Raw genomic sequence first — 14,130 nt, forward strand, 5'->3', positions numbered from 1 at the left:
TGATGGGCTGGGTACATATGTGGGGGGACTGATGGGTTGGGGTGGGGAGCTGAAGGGCTATAGGGGGTGCTGATGGGCTGTGTGTACAGGGGGCCTGTATTTGTGAGGCTGACAGGCTGAGGGGAGGCAAATGGGATGTTTGTGTGTGTGAGTGTGTGGGGGACTTGTGTGACGGATGAGCACCCCAGAGAAAGCAGTGCTCTCATCTCCCCCCAAGGCAGACAGCTGAGACTAACTTCATTTCTTATAAATTTATTACATAATATTATAATAATTATTATCAATAATAATAATAATATAAGAAACATAGATCTCTGTGGGGTGTATCACAACGGCAGGGTCAGGAAGGCCTGGGGCTGGAGCAGGGGTGAAACCCCCCATGGAACTCCATACAAAAGGAGAAACCCCCTGACCCTGTAAGTTAAAAACCCAAATGGACGGAACCAAAAACCCACAGGTGAGTGAGACTGAGTGTGTACGTGGCAGTCTGTTACAGCGACTGCTGCTGTGTGTGACCTGGTCGTAGGCGACTGGCTAACTGGGTGTGGCTGTGTGCTGGGGGTGGGGCTGGGGACAGAGGGAGGTGCACTCGGGGCCAGCACAGACCGGCGTGCCGCGGCCCCTGGGCTGTGAAAACTTGGGTTTTCCTTTTTAAATTTTTTTTTATTAAAAAAAGCTAGAAATACAAACAGAAACTTGTGAGTGACGTGGATGGAGCTGAGTCCAGACTCCAACCCCTAGGTTTAAAAACGTCCCAGGGCCCCCCACCCCACAGGCCACTGCTGAATGTGAGGAGTCACAGTACGGGGGGCTGGGCACCCTCGGGGGTCCCCCTGTGGCCCCCTAGAAGCCTGAGGGGGGCTGCTTCCAAGGGGCCCACGGAGACCATCCCCAAGCAGCAGGGCTCAGTAGGAGCCCGCTCAGACTGGAGCAGGTCCCCGGAGAAGAGGCCGGGAGAACACAGATCCCAGGATCTGGACAGCCTCTCGACTTTCTTTGGAAGAGGCTCGCCCGCCCTGCACACACTCCAGCACGAACATCCACGCACCACTCCCACACAAGCACTCCGGCACCGGAACCTACTGCACGCACTCATGTATACACTCATGTATATACATGAGTGCATACACTCCGGCGCGTACATGCACACACGCACGCATACACCCCAGCTCACGCACCCGTGAACTCAAGCACGCACCCCTGCACATGTGTCTACAGCCACCACGCCAAGTCCCTGGCTACCCCCCAGCGCCACTCTCTCATCCGACACACACAGGGTCCCACACGCCCAGTCGCACCAAGGCTGGTACACGCGCACAAGGCAGGGACGGGAGACTCTGGGGTCCGAGGCAGGGGGCTTCTCTGCTGTAGTTGCCCGAGAGCATGGGGGCGAGGTTGGACCCCCTGCGCGGGGAGAAACCCTGTGAGGAAGATGGCTGGGGGCAGAGGGCAGGACCCCGCGGCCCTCCCCCAGGGCGATGGTCTGGCAGCAGCCCTATAACCCCCTCCCCCGCAGGACCGGGCTGCCTGCCAACCCTCCCCCGCACAGCACCTGGAGGGTGGGTGGGGGCACAACAGCTCAGCGGGGAGAGAGGGCTGAGTCTGGACCCCAAGTCGGGCTACTAGGCCCCTGGCCAGCCCCAGACCAGCTGGAGCGTCCCCCGCCTCCGTGTGGGGTTGCAGTGGCAGTGAGGGGCCCCGGCCCACAGCGGGACCCAGCCGGAGATGGAAGACTTGGCGGCCGCGGCAAGGGGTGAGAGGCTGGAGAGAGACAGAGGCGAGGGCAGGGGCGGCGGGAAAGGGGCGCGACGCGGACAGAGATATTTGTTCCTTTTCTCGTTCCAAATATAGAGTGGATTAAAATATGCAAAACGGGGGCTTCTTTGCCCCCAACCGAGAACCCCGACGTCTCCCCCCACCCCCCAGTCACCAAGGCGTGTCCTGCCCTCACATGCTGGACTAGGCTCCCCAGTCTGGGGGAGTGGCCACCAGGAGCTGTGCGGGAGGGGTCCAGCCATGTGGGCCCCTCCCGAGGCCCGCCAGCCTCCCTGGACACCCCCCCCCTCCTGGCCATGTGCGGGGTGGGGCTCGGCGGCACTAAGCAATGTACAGGACAAGTCTGAGCATCGGCAAACAGGACAATTCATGCAGCATTCCTGGCCCGGCGCCGTCGCAGGGGGCGGGCCGAGCCCGCGGCCCGGGGTAAGGGGCCCTGCCGGCAGGGCGCGCAGTGTGTGGGCGTCAGCTGCCGTCCAGCTGCTTGAGTGCGCGCTCGATGTTCATGCGGTGGCCCACACGTGTGACACCCAGCTCCACGAAGTCGTCCTTGGTCAGCGCCGGCAGGTGCGCGCCCTCGATCTCGTGGTCCTCAAAACGGTCGCGGTGCTCCCCCAGGTGGATGCTCTCCAGCCAGTCGCCCACATCAAACTTACTCCAGAGCTGCACAGGCTTCTGCTGGAAGGGCCGCCTCGGACCGGGCGCGCTGGGGCCGGGCACAGGCGAGGGTAGCGGTGAGGGAGAGGGCGAGCGGCTGCGCGCACTCACGCTGCGCACCACGAAGCGCACCTCCTTCGGCTCGTGGGGGATGGAGAGGCTGGACGACTTGAGGATGGTGGGGGGCGTGAGGCCAAAGGGCCGCCCAGGGCCCGCGCCCGCCCCCAGCCCCTCCACCCGCTCCAGAGACGCGGGCTTCACCGGGCTCGGGCTGCGCCGCGCCACCGGGTAGCGGCTGCCCGGCCGCACAGTGTAGGAGGCCCCGCCGCCGCCCGGGCCCCCAGGGCCACGCTGCGCTGAAATGGAGCTCAGCTCACCGAGGCTGCTGAAGAGCCTGCGGAGGGAGAGGTGGTCAGGGCGGATGAGGGCGCCAGCAAGGCAGTGGGTGGGGGTGGGGGGTGGGTGGGGAAGGGGCCCTGGGAAGCGAGCATTGGGGTAGGTGGGGGGTCAAGGCAGAAGGCGGCGGGATCCTGTGGGCCCCCTGCCCTTGGGTGTGGGCCCCAGGTCGACGACAGCACCCTGCTTTCGGGGACTATAGGACTAAAGGAACAAGGGGTAGCCAGCCCTCTCCTCTCCACCCGGTTCAAGAGAGCCCACCGGAGAAGGCTGGCTGCCCCCTCCCCAGCAGCCCTCGAACCAGTATAGCTCCGTCCATCTTCACACGGCCATAAGGCTGTTAGGGCAGTACCCTCCCTGCTCCCCAGTCCGCTCTGCCCTCTGAGGACACCTGGGGGCTGCAGGGCTGAGGGGGGGGGGCAGGAGCAGAGACTGAGAAGGCGCAGGCCCACAGCAGTGCCCCCTCACGGCAGTCCAGGTGCACACGGAGCAGCAGCACGTGCAAGACAGCAGCACACGCACGCCGATGGGCAGCACAGGCTTAGCAATGCACACGCGTGTTGCAAACGTGGGGCCGTAGCAGGACTCCAGACACACACGCCCACACAGCGGGCAGATGGTGCTAGCGTCCTCACCTCTCCAAGCAGAACCCCAGACTCCAGCCCCACACCTGCCTGACCTTGGAGAGAGGCGTGTCTAGTGGATTGCCCCCACTCCTGGACACCGACACACACCCCCCCCACGCGCCATCCCTATGCCCTCCTGAGGCCCGGGAGACATCAGGGGGCGGTTAGGGCACGGAAGCCCCCCCTGCAGCCAAGCAGAGCAGGTCCCAGAGGCCAGGCCCAGGCAGGTTGACGGTGAGAGGCATGGGATGGGATGGGTGCTCACTTACACAGCCGGAGCTCAGGGCCACCGCGCAGCTAGACAGCGCAGCCACATGCAGATGGGCAGGAAGAGAGCAATGAGAGAGAGTGTTAGCGCAGGTGACCGCGCGGCACCCCTGGCAATGACGCCCCCAGATGGTGGACCTTGAGCTAAGGAAGAGGGAGTAAGCTCGCGTTGGGAGGCAGGTGTTGATGGTGCAGGCTAGGGCTGAGTGGGGCTGGGCGAGCGCTCTACCTCTACGGAGTGGCTTCTGGATCTGGTGTGTGCTGTGCAGCCTGCTTACACCTGACCTCACTTCTGACCCAGCATGAGGCGCCCACAGCTTCAAACCCTTCATCCAGCTGCCTGGGCTGCTTCGGGGAGCCCCTCTGCACCTCACAGTCTGCCTCAGCTCTCCTCCATGGGCCTTTTCTCACCTCTGGAGTCACCGGCTCCCTGCTCCTCCCACACCTTGCCTGGAGGAACCACTCAGTTCCTGTCCAGGGGCGTGGAGGCGCCACCTAGTGGCGTTAGGGAATAGGCCACTCGCTGGATGCGGTAGCTTCGGAATATGGGCCCTCAAAGGGACCGGGCCTGGGTGGTCCTGTTCCAGCCTTCCAGCAGATGTTAATGGGGTTGTGTGCTGGAGGGCCCTGGACCACATGCAGCCGGGGCGCATTGGTGCCTGCATGAAAGCTGAGTTGTCCAACACTGAGGATACGGGAACCACAGACCCTGGCCCTTGACAGTGAATCCTGAAGAAAGGGGTGGTTCCAGGGACAGAGGCCTGGGAGTGGGGGAGGGCAGCCTCTCCTTCCTCCCAGGCTGGCTGTCTCTAGAGACTCCCTGGGATGCTGCACCCAGCCCAGGTCCCAGCAGAGACCAAGCAGGGCCTGCACCAGAGGCCAGTCCTTCTTCCATCCACTTGGGAAAGGAGGGCTGGATGGTCCACGGCAAGGACCAGAGTTGCTGTCTAGTTCCAATTCCCAGGGTCAGCACCCCATCTGCCCTGGTTATCGGTCCATCGGTGCTCTCAGCCGGCTCCTCCCTTGGCTAGGCTCTGGCAGCTGTACAGGTAGCTCAGCCCCTAAAGGCTCCTCAGCAGGCACTGTCACCTGGCAGGTCAATGGTCAATCTGAATGACTCCCACCCTCTGACTCCTGCATCATATCCCTCCTCTGCCTCCACTCTCTCCTTGCTCTCCGGCCCAAGTCAGCCATGCCACCCTGACCAAGGTGCCCAGGTGTCCAGGGCCAGCAGAGTACTGGGTCTAGGTCCTAGTGTACCATCACTGGAATCACCCTCCTGCCTCTTGGCTCCACTTTGCTCTAGATCTGGGGTCAAGGGCAGCACCCAGCACCCCTAGAAATCACACACAGAGATCAGCACTCACACAGATCACCAAGCCTTGGTCCTGGTGTGTGTGTGTGTGTGGGGGGGTACCTAACATCCAGAACCCAGGCTGCTGAGTATCTTGTGGCTAAACATCAGAGCCTGGCTGGATTGGGGACACCCAGGACACTGTCACAGGACGGGTCTCAGGGTCTCTATAAGGATCCATGAGGGGTGAATGGCCATGGTCAGACTCCAGACCCTTCCCTGGGACTGACACCAAACACGGTCACTAGTAGTGTCACCTTTAGGAAAGAGGTGGAGTCAGCAGGGGGGAGCACCTCCCTCCTGCAGCTGGAACATGAGGCAGTGATTAGGCTGGGCACTGGGCTAGGGGCTCAAGGGAAGAAAGGAGGAGGTTGGGAGGTCACGGGTGTGTGTGTGTGTGGGGGGGGAGTTAGGGATGGGAAGGGGCAGCTAAGCTCAAGTGCTCCTGAATTCAGAATGTAGTAAGAATGCTAAGTGGGGTCATTCCATTTGTTTGTGGGCCCTGTGTGTGGTCTGAGGGGGCCTAACCACAGACCACCGTGGGCAGAGGCCAAGTGGGTCACCGGTTGAGGGTGACTCCTGGGGAAAGCTCTGTCCAGTTAATGATAACTCTGCCCAGCACCTTGCAGGGTTGTGAGCTCAGGCAGTGGTGAGTCATAGACCAAACTTAGGCCAGGTACACACAGCACCACTCCCTCCAAGGCCACCTCCCTAATGAAGTGAACAAGCTAGTGTGTGGTCTGCTACGGCTGGGATTTGGGGCCATCTGACATTGGAGGACAAAGCAAGTGACAGAAGTGCCCTGTAGATTCCTGCTGTGTAGGCAGTCAGAGGCCCCTCCCCACTGCAGGCTGGGTGTCCCTGACCACTCTACTCTTGTTCCTGCCCCTGATTAGGCCAACCAGAGGCAAGGACTGGGAGCAACGAGTGGGGAACACGAGCCCCTTCAATTGGGATACCAAAGTCAGGAGTGGGAAAGTTGCCAGAGGGGCTTCTCCAGTTGGGCGATCACCTCACTCATGCTGGGCGGGGGCCGGCGTGCGGCCAGCTACACCCTGGGCTGTACCCTAACTTCAGACCACACAAGACAGAGCATGCATCCACTTCCTTCTTCCATCTGCATAAGCAATGTTTATTGAGGGCCTGCCACATGCTGCACACGGAGCCACACCATCTGTGGCTTTGTGCTTCCTCAGGACCAGGAGGCAGAGCAACAGGAGGGCTGTGGAGGACGGGGAGGCTGAGCTGGAGCTAGCACCCCGGTCGGTGGGTCACCTGCCCTCATGAGCACACAGCCACATGCCATGTCCATCCCGCGGTGCCATCCACTCAGCCGCACTGGAAGAAGCTTCAGTGTGTGGCTTGGCATGGGACAAGGCTTATAATGGGGCCACAGGTGAACTATGCAATGGCAAGATCTGAGAGGGCCTGGGAGCATCTAAGGGAGACATGGGAACGCCTGAAGCCCCCGCTTCCTCCCAAGTCCAAGCAGAAAGAAAGCAGGATTGTGAGACATCTAGGAAGCAGCATTAGACAAGGTGCTCAGGTGGTAAGCACCCCCCACTGCCCCGGCCCCCAAGCGCTGCACACCAGGAGAGGCGGGGCGGGGAGTACCATCCTACACATATCCGCTACAGCTAAGAGGGGAGACCCACAGGGCCCAGGCAGTGGGGCAGGCGGCTCCCACGGCTGTTCATGCATGCTCCCAGGGAAGACTCAGCCCTGTACAGAAACCCTACCACGTGGTGGCCCTCTCCCCTACAAGCGAGTCGGGCGGTTGCAATGAGGCTGGGCAGCGGACATCCCTCTGGTTCCTTTGGCTCAGGCTCCAGCATGCAGCAGCCACACAGCCCTGACATCCCCCCACTCCACCCCAGAGAAGCCAGGCAGCCAGGAGAACCCTGAGGGAGGGCAACCTTGGTCAGGTGTCTGCCTGGCAGGGTCTTGGATGATAAACAGCAGAGAGGGCTCAGATGACGGCCTTCGGTCCCCAACAAAGCCAGGCTGGGTAGTGGATGGGGAGATGGAGAGTGGTGGCCAGTGGAGGGGACAGGGAAGCCAGAATGGGCTGTGGGTGACAGCGGATGGGCCCCTCCCCACACTTCCCTGCTCACCGAGCTGCGGCGATGGGCGACTTCTTGGCAGGGTCCAGCAGGCCACCCAGGCCGCCGACTGGTTCCTCGCCCAGGGAGCGTGTGTCCTTGTTCAGCTGCTGCAAGCGGGAGCTGAGTCCGCTGATCACAGTTGGCTTGTCGTCTTCGGGCCCAGGGAGCCCACGGCTCTCCACAGGGTCCCCCCACAGCTTGGATCGTCTCTGAAAGAGGTAGCGAGGGCGGGCAGGTCCAGCGGCAGAGGTGGCGTGCTGCTGCTGGGCCATGAGCTCACTGTCCGAGGACTGCTTCAGCAGTGGGTCTCTGAAGCTCACCGGCCCCTTCCCCAGCGGGGACTTGAGCTTGGGCTTGGGAGGCACTGGTGGCTTCTCGATTAGAAAAGTGTGTCCGTCGGCGAAGGAGGTGTGGGTGTCGGCGAGCTCTCCACTCTCTGAGCTCAGGGTGGACATACTGGACACGGTGGAGATGGTGCTCGTGGTCTCCAGGTGGGGGTCACTGGAGCTGCGCGTGTCTGCCTCCTCCACGCCAGAGTCGGCCGCGGACTCGGGGGCGGGCGGTGGCTCACTACCAGGCTTCCCTGAGGCCGGGCTGGGCCCTGTGGTAGGCAAGGGGCCTGGGCCAGGGGGTGGGGTAGCCAGCAGGACCCCGTTGGCGAACTCTTCAGGGGGTGGTACCAGCCCAATGCGGGCTAGCTCCTCCCGTGTCTCCTCATCGCTGGAGGACAGCTGGGCCGGCGGCAGGTTCATGGCAAACACCAGCTCTGGCTCCTCCTCTGAGCTGCCCTGGCCTAGCCCTGGGTCGGCTGGGGTGGTGCTGGGGGGCTGGGCCCTTGGGCTAGGCAAGGGCTCTGCTACCGTGCCTGCTGACTGCATGGGGGCCGGGGCCAGCTCCGGGGAAGCCGGGCGCTCCTCTGCGGCCCCCAGCTCGCCAGGCTCCTGCCCGTTGCTGGTGGCATGCACTACAATGAGGCCTGCCGGCCGCTGGAGGGATGTGTCCAGGACGCTGAGAATCATGGACTTCTTGTCATCAGGTGACTTGCGCTCCTCACGGGTAGCCTTCTCAGACTCCCTTCGGGCCGGCACAGGGACCCAGGCTGGACTCCTTGGGGAGAAGACAGGCGAGGCCAGAGCCCCTCGCTCAGAGTCCCGCGACTGGACATCCACGAACAGGGGCCCCGGGCGGTCGGCATCCGGACTGTGCACAGGCGTGGGGGACCGGGAAGGGGCTTGGGAGGCCAGTGCCCGTTCACGGGCGGCCAGGGCGAGCGCCAGGGGCGAGCTGGGGTCCAGCGGCTTGCCGGTTAGCGGGTGGATGAAGGTGGAGCCCGCGGATGCCAGGCTGGGGCTGCTGACCAGCGATTTCAGCGCAGACACAGGAGAGGGCAGTAGCAGGTCACGGCCGGGGGCGGCGCCAGCACCCAAGAGGCGCTCATCGATGGAGCGGGAGGGCTGCAGCGAGGGCAAGTCGGCGCTGGGGGGGCTGCCTTCGATGGCACCCACTGATAGGAAGACGGTGGAGCGACGCCGTTCCTCCAGCCTCCGGTCCTTGGCTGGGCCGGGACCACTGAACTGCAGGCCAGGGCCATCGCTGGGGCCATAGTCCAGGATGCCAGGCCGGGGCCCGCGGTGTGTCGGAGAGGGGTCGCGCGCAAAGCTGCCCGTGCCGGGGCCTCCCGTGCCGCTGAGAGCCAGCGCCGCGCGCTCCTGCGCGTCCTCCACTTGCAGCTGCTTGACCAGCGGGCTCTTGCGACGCTGCGGTTTGGAAGGCGTGAAGAGGCTGGCGCTGAAGGCGCCCAGGTTGGCATAGGGGCTGTCGGGGCCCGGCGGGCGCGAGCGGCGCTTCAGGCGCTCCGGCGGGGTGGCGGCGGGTGGGGGCCGCACGCCGTCAGCCTCGGGCGCGGAGTCCTGTAGGATGATCATGGAGCGTGCGCGCTTCTGCCGCTCAGGGTAGGGCAGCGGGCCCAGAGGCGCGCCCGGCTCGTACAGGCCTGCGGCACCGGTACCCAGGCGCGCCTCCAGGCCCGGTTTGAAGCTGGAGCGCACGGTGTCGTAGGCGCGACTGGGCGGCGGGGGTGGGGGCGAGAAGGTGGGTGGCGGCCCCGAGTCGTAGTAGTAGGGGCCGGGCGGGGGCGGCGGCGCGGTCTGCGGCGGCGGCGGGATCCCGCGGCCCTCGCGCCCAGTGTCCTGCACAGATGTGCTGCGCGGGAAGCGTCCCTCCAGCAGCGATGCCAGCTTCTCATCCTCCCCTGCGGACAGAGGCGCCCAGGGGCGTGAGGCCGGTCGGGAGGTGGAGCTAGGCAGGGGTGCCGGGCTCTGAGCCTCAGGCCCAGGGCCAAGGCCCCACGAAGAGGTCCCGCTGCGGAGATGACCCAGAAAGGATCTCAGATCCTGGCAGAGCGGGGCCCTCGAGGGAGGAGGCAAAATTGCAGGTTCTGCCACAGGCTGAGAAGGCTGGGGGAACTGGAGGCAATGGGGAAACCCTAGTGGTAGGTTGGGGTGGGACTCCCAAAGGGGGGGGCAGCCAGAGTGTCAGTGGACAGTTGAGCATAAACACTGGGGGGAGGGCGGACACAGTGAGGGCCAGGAGTCAGCTCCCCTCCTTCTTCACTTGAAGCCTAACCCCCTCCCTCCCCAAAGGCTGAGACGAAGCCCTCCACTACTGCTGCCCAGTAGCTGGGGTGCAGGAAAGGCTGGACAGTAGGACGATGGGTGGGTGAAGGTGGCACCTGGGCACCCTGACCGGCTCTTGACGGTGTGACCTCAAGCCTGGGCCCTAAGCCTTAGACGACAAAGGATAACCAAGTCACCCCACCCCTACACTCATCTCAGGGGACTCTGCAGAGCCCTCACTGCTGGAAGCCCCACCCTTCATGGGGAGAATGGGGGGATGAGAGCTTCAGGCAGGCCTGCCCTCCTAGACTCACTGGCCCAAGCTTGTGCCTGCTGCCCCTCATCTCACAGCCTGTACTTCCTGAGCCCGGTGGACACACGTCCTGAAGAGACTGACAACTGGACCTCCTGGGTGGGGGGTAGTGCGCAAGGACTCAAAGAGTGGGGAATGTTTGCAGATGGGTAGTGAGAGGCCATGGTCCAGGCGCTACCTTGGACAAGGACAGGATGGATAGAAATGATGGTGTAGCTCCAAGGACCCCCAGGCTCGGGGCCTCTTTTACACCTCCATCCTCTCTGGAGGCCCCACTTGCCCCATGCAGGCAGGCCCAGGGCCCCAGTCCTGCACCCCTAGGTGGCCAGGGCTCTCGGCCCCACAGCACTGGACCTCTCCTGAGGGGACCAACAAGCTGTACTCCTGGTACCACCTGTGTGGGAGCGGTGTCCTGGGAGCTTCTCAGATAGCTCCCACCCCCAGTGCAGGTGGGAGCTGGGTGTTTATCCGGTCCCAGAAAGAAAAGAAGTTGGGAAGGGCTGCTTTGGGCATTGGGTGGGCCGTGATACCCCTCTGCCTCAGTTTTCTCATCTGTAAAACAGAGGTACTCACAGTACTTACCTGGGCATCAGCAGGCAGTGCGTGCCGCAGGGGGGTGAGAGTGGGGGTGGGGTGAGGGAGCAGGTCAGGGTGGGTGGTAAGTGAGAAGAGGTTGGGAACAAACCAGCATTCAGGGCCAAGCTGAGCAGAGCCCTTGGGAGGAAAGGAGCCAAGAGCCAGGGCAAGACCAGGGTTCAGAGGCCGGCAGAGAAACTGGTGTGGGTGTGGACAGCAGCAGCGGGGCCAAGGGGGGGATGGGGCTGTTTTTGAGAAGTGTCTGCTGGAAGAGCAGAGGAAAGGAAGCAATGCTCGAGGGGGAGGCACGTTCCAGCAAAAAGTATTTTTAGGATCAGAGACTTAGCGTGCACTTTACTGAGCAGGGAGCAGTCAGCAAACGAGACACAGATGGAAAGGGCCGCAGGGTCCTGGGGGGGGGAAGCCGTGGAGGGGTCCACAGGAGGGGTCAGGGGTGCTACAAGATGTCTTCCAGCCACTGAACCCATAGATGTCCCAAAGTCCCACAGCCCCACTAGGTCCCTGGGTGGGTGCGCAGGGAGGAGGGGCTGGGTGGAAATTGATCATCCCGCTAGAGGGAGGCCAGGTGACAAGGGAGGGAGAGCCCGAGAGCAGATGTCACCAAGCCCTAGACCCCACCCAGATTCCATAACCCATGCTGGCCCCAACCCCAGCCCCACCTCCAGCCTGGCCGTACCTACAGACTTGGTCCGAGGCAGCCCCTTCCGCAGCGAGCCGGGCAGCTTCTCTGGGCCGGGTAGGCCCTGACGCTCAAACAAGGACTGTGGGGTCAGGGTGACAGGCAGGTTCTGGGGCCTCTGTTCTCTCAGCCCTACCCACCCTTCCTCGGAAGCAGAGCTCAGATGCTACCCTGAACCCAGGAATCAGTGCAGCTGGCTGCACTGTGGTGCCCAGGGCAGGAGGAGGCTGCAGATCCTTCCCCTCCAGAGGTGGGTCAACGGGCTGGCCTCAGCAGGACCCCAGTTCCTGAGCCCAGGGTTCCCATCTCCCACAGGTGCTGCTTGGGTATTTGCAGAGTCGTTATGCTAGATCCCAGGGGACACGCAGCCACAGTATATGTTGTACAAAGTCTCAGAGTTCAGGGGTCCCCTGTGGGGTTGGATCTCGGGGGGTTGGGAGGGACCACCTTATGCCCCCCAGCAACTCTCCACCATGCCCACTCACACTGATCTCGGCCGGCGTGATCCTGCGGCTGGTGGGCCGTTGCTTGACGGTGGCTGCTCGTGAGTCGGCGTCCGCGATGTCAGGCCTCAGGGTCGGTTCTGCGGCCGCAGCCAGGATCTCGTCCAGCTTCTCTGCATGGCCAAACGGGCACTCTGTCAGCCCAGGTCTCAGGGGCCCCTGCCCACATTCCCAACACAGACCTCAAGGTTCCGTGACCCCATCCCCAAAAAGGACCTGGGGGTTGCCTGCTCACAGACCCTGCTGCCCCCAGCACAGACTTCAGGGCCTCCTGCTTGCATCCCCAGAGTGGATCCTGAGGTCCCCTGCCTGTGTCTCCAGCATGGCCTCAGGGCCTCTTTCCTGTCTCGCCAGCATGGACCCTGGAGTCCCATGCCCCTGTCCCCGGCATGGACCCCAGGGCCCCTTGCCCATGTCCCTGACAGAGAGCCTGCCTCTGTCCCTGGCTCGGGCCTCAGATTCACAACCCCAGGAGCCCTACTCTGTCCAATCAGGTGGCTCTGCCTGTGGATCAGTACTCGGTGTTTGGCAGCATCCGATGGCATCAGTACTGACCCTCATCCCCTGGTCCCACCAGCACCAAGTCACCCCCATCCAAGACTCCACAGGGCTGTGCCAACACCAAGGGGTCAAGGCTAGTCACAGTGTGGGGCTGTTCGGACTCTCTAGTCTCTCCTCCCAGCCCCAACTCAGGGTCATGAGCTGTACCACTCAGTCCTCGCTCACTGAGCGGCCTTAACAAAGTCCAGCCTGGCTTTGCTAGCCCCTGACCGACCCAAGCACCCCAGTGTCCTGGTGCCCTCTGACAGCAGAGCACAAGAGGGACGTGGCTACGGCTATGGAGGGGATGTGCACTGCACAGAGCCCAGAGCCCAGCACAGGGACCCAAGCAATGCACACACAGCAACCCTAGTGTCCCCATGCCCAGACACCGGGGGCTTCAGAGGGTGAGAGCAGACAGGGACCTGGCCACCCCAGATGGAGGGAGCTGTGCTGAGTGCCCAGAGTGAGGGGACTAGAAGGTTGAGTGGCCACACCCACCCCAAGGTAGGGAAAGCAGCAGGTCGAACTGACACAGGGGCCCAGGCTGTCCCAGGACCCAGGTCAGTAGGTGCCAGAGACCTAAGCCACTTTTGGCCCCATCTGCCACCCTCCTGGCTCCTGTGCACCAGAGTCCTGTGACCAGAGGGGTCAGCAGAGGTCAAGCCCTGCACCCACTCCAGATCAAACCTGGTGAGTCTCACCTGCATGGATTGTGAGGTCCTAGCCCAGTGGTTCTCAACCTTCCTAATGCCACGACCCTTTAATACAGTTCCTCATGTTGTGGTGACCCAATCATAAAATTATTCCTGTTGCTACTTCATAACTGTAATTTTGTGACTGTTATGAATTGGGTGATCCCTGTGAAAGCGTCGCTTGATCCCCAAAGGGGTCGCAACCCACAGGTTGAGAACCGCCGCCTAAGCCAGAAAAAGGGAGTCCCCAGAGACCACAGCCGTGGGGTGAGCGGATGCTGCCCATCGCGTGCCCTTGGCGTGGAATGGGTGTTTTACTCAACTGTGCTTCTAGTCCCATCAGTGGGTGGGGTTATGCACATAAGCTGCTTGCAGCCCACCAAGGAGATTGGATAGCTTACTAATAATGAAAATAAGGTACACGGCAGCCTTGTGGGCATGGGACCATGTAAATAAGGTATATGTAACCCTAAGGAGGGCATTGGTCAGTATTGACATCCAGCAAGGCATAAAATGAGTTGTCTCTGAGGCAAAAGGGTGTACCTCATTACCACCAAGAAGAAGATATGAGGGTGGGACGTGTCCTTTGCACCCTGGGTCCCTGTGATGAGAAGCACCCTGGCAGTTGGATGACTGGCTGGAGATGGGGTATAGTGGAGCAACCGGTGGTTTGATCTGCTGAGGTTTGGGATCGCAGCCCACTTTGTAATCACTCTGCCACCAGGGTTCCTCCCTCTCTGGGTAGGATTCCAAGGGGATGGAGAGCTCTGTAGCACCTGCCTAGGCAGAGGCAGAGGTTCAAGAGGCCTAGGGGGCCAAGAGTCAAGCAGCCTGCCAATGGGTATGGCCAAGAAGCTGTCCTGACCAGCGAACTGTATCCTGATCATTCCTGATCCTGAACTGTAACCTGCTATTTCCCTAATAAACCCCACCACTGTGAGTATTGTGGGTAAGTTCCATGTGGTCATGGCAATGAATGAATGAATGATCCAGTCCAGCAGAGAAGC

General features: G+C 62.3%; 1 protein-coding gene across 1 annotated transcript in view; it reads right to left on the reverse strand.

Moving 5' to 3' along the window:
* Positions 1-311: 311 nt before the first annotated feature.
* Positions 312-14,130, reverse strand: part of SHANK3 (SH3 and multiple ankyrin repeat domains 3) — a 41,419-nt gene continuing 27,600 nt past the window's right edge. The window contains exons 17-20 of the mRNA XM_075553423.1: positions 11,871-12,001; positions 11,383-11,467; positions 7,191-9,432; positions 312-2,827 (exon numbers count right to left, since the gene is read on the reverse strand). Coding sequence (XP_075409538.1) covers positions 2,242-2,827; positions 7,191-9,432; positions 11,383-11,467; positions 11,871-12,001 — 3,044 coding nt within the window. The 3' untranslated portion in view covers positions 312-2,241. The remainder of the gene's footprint in view (positions 2,828-7,190; positions 9,433-11,382; positions 11,468-11,870; positions 12,002-14,130) is intronic.

This window comes from Tenrec ecaudatus, chromosome 6 (genome assembly GCF_050624435.1).
Source record: "Tenrec ecaudatus isolate mTenEca1 chromosome 6, mTenEca1.hap1, whole genome shotgun sequence".
Classification (NCBI taxonomy): domain Eukaryota; kingdom Metazoa; phylum Chordata; class Mammalia; order Afrosoricida; family Tenrecidae; genus Tenrec; species Tenrec ecaudatus.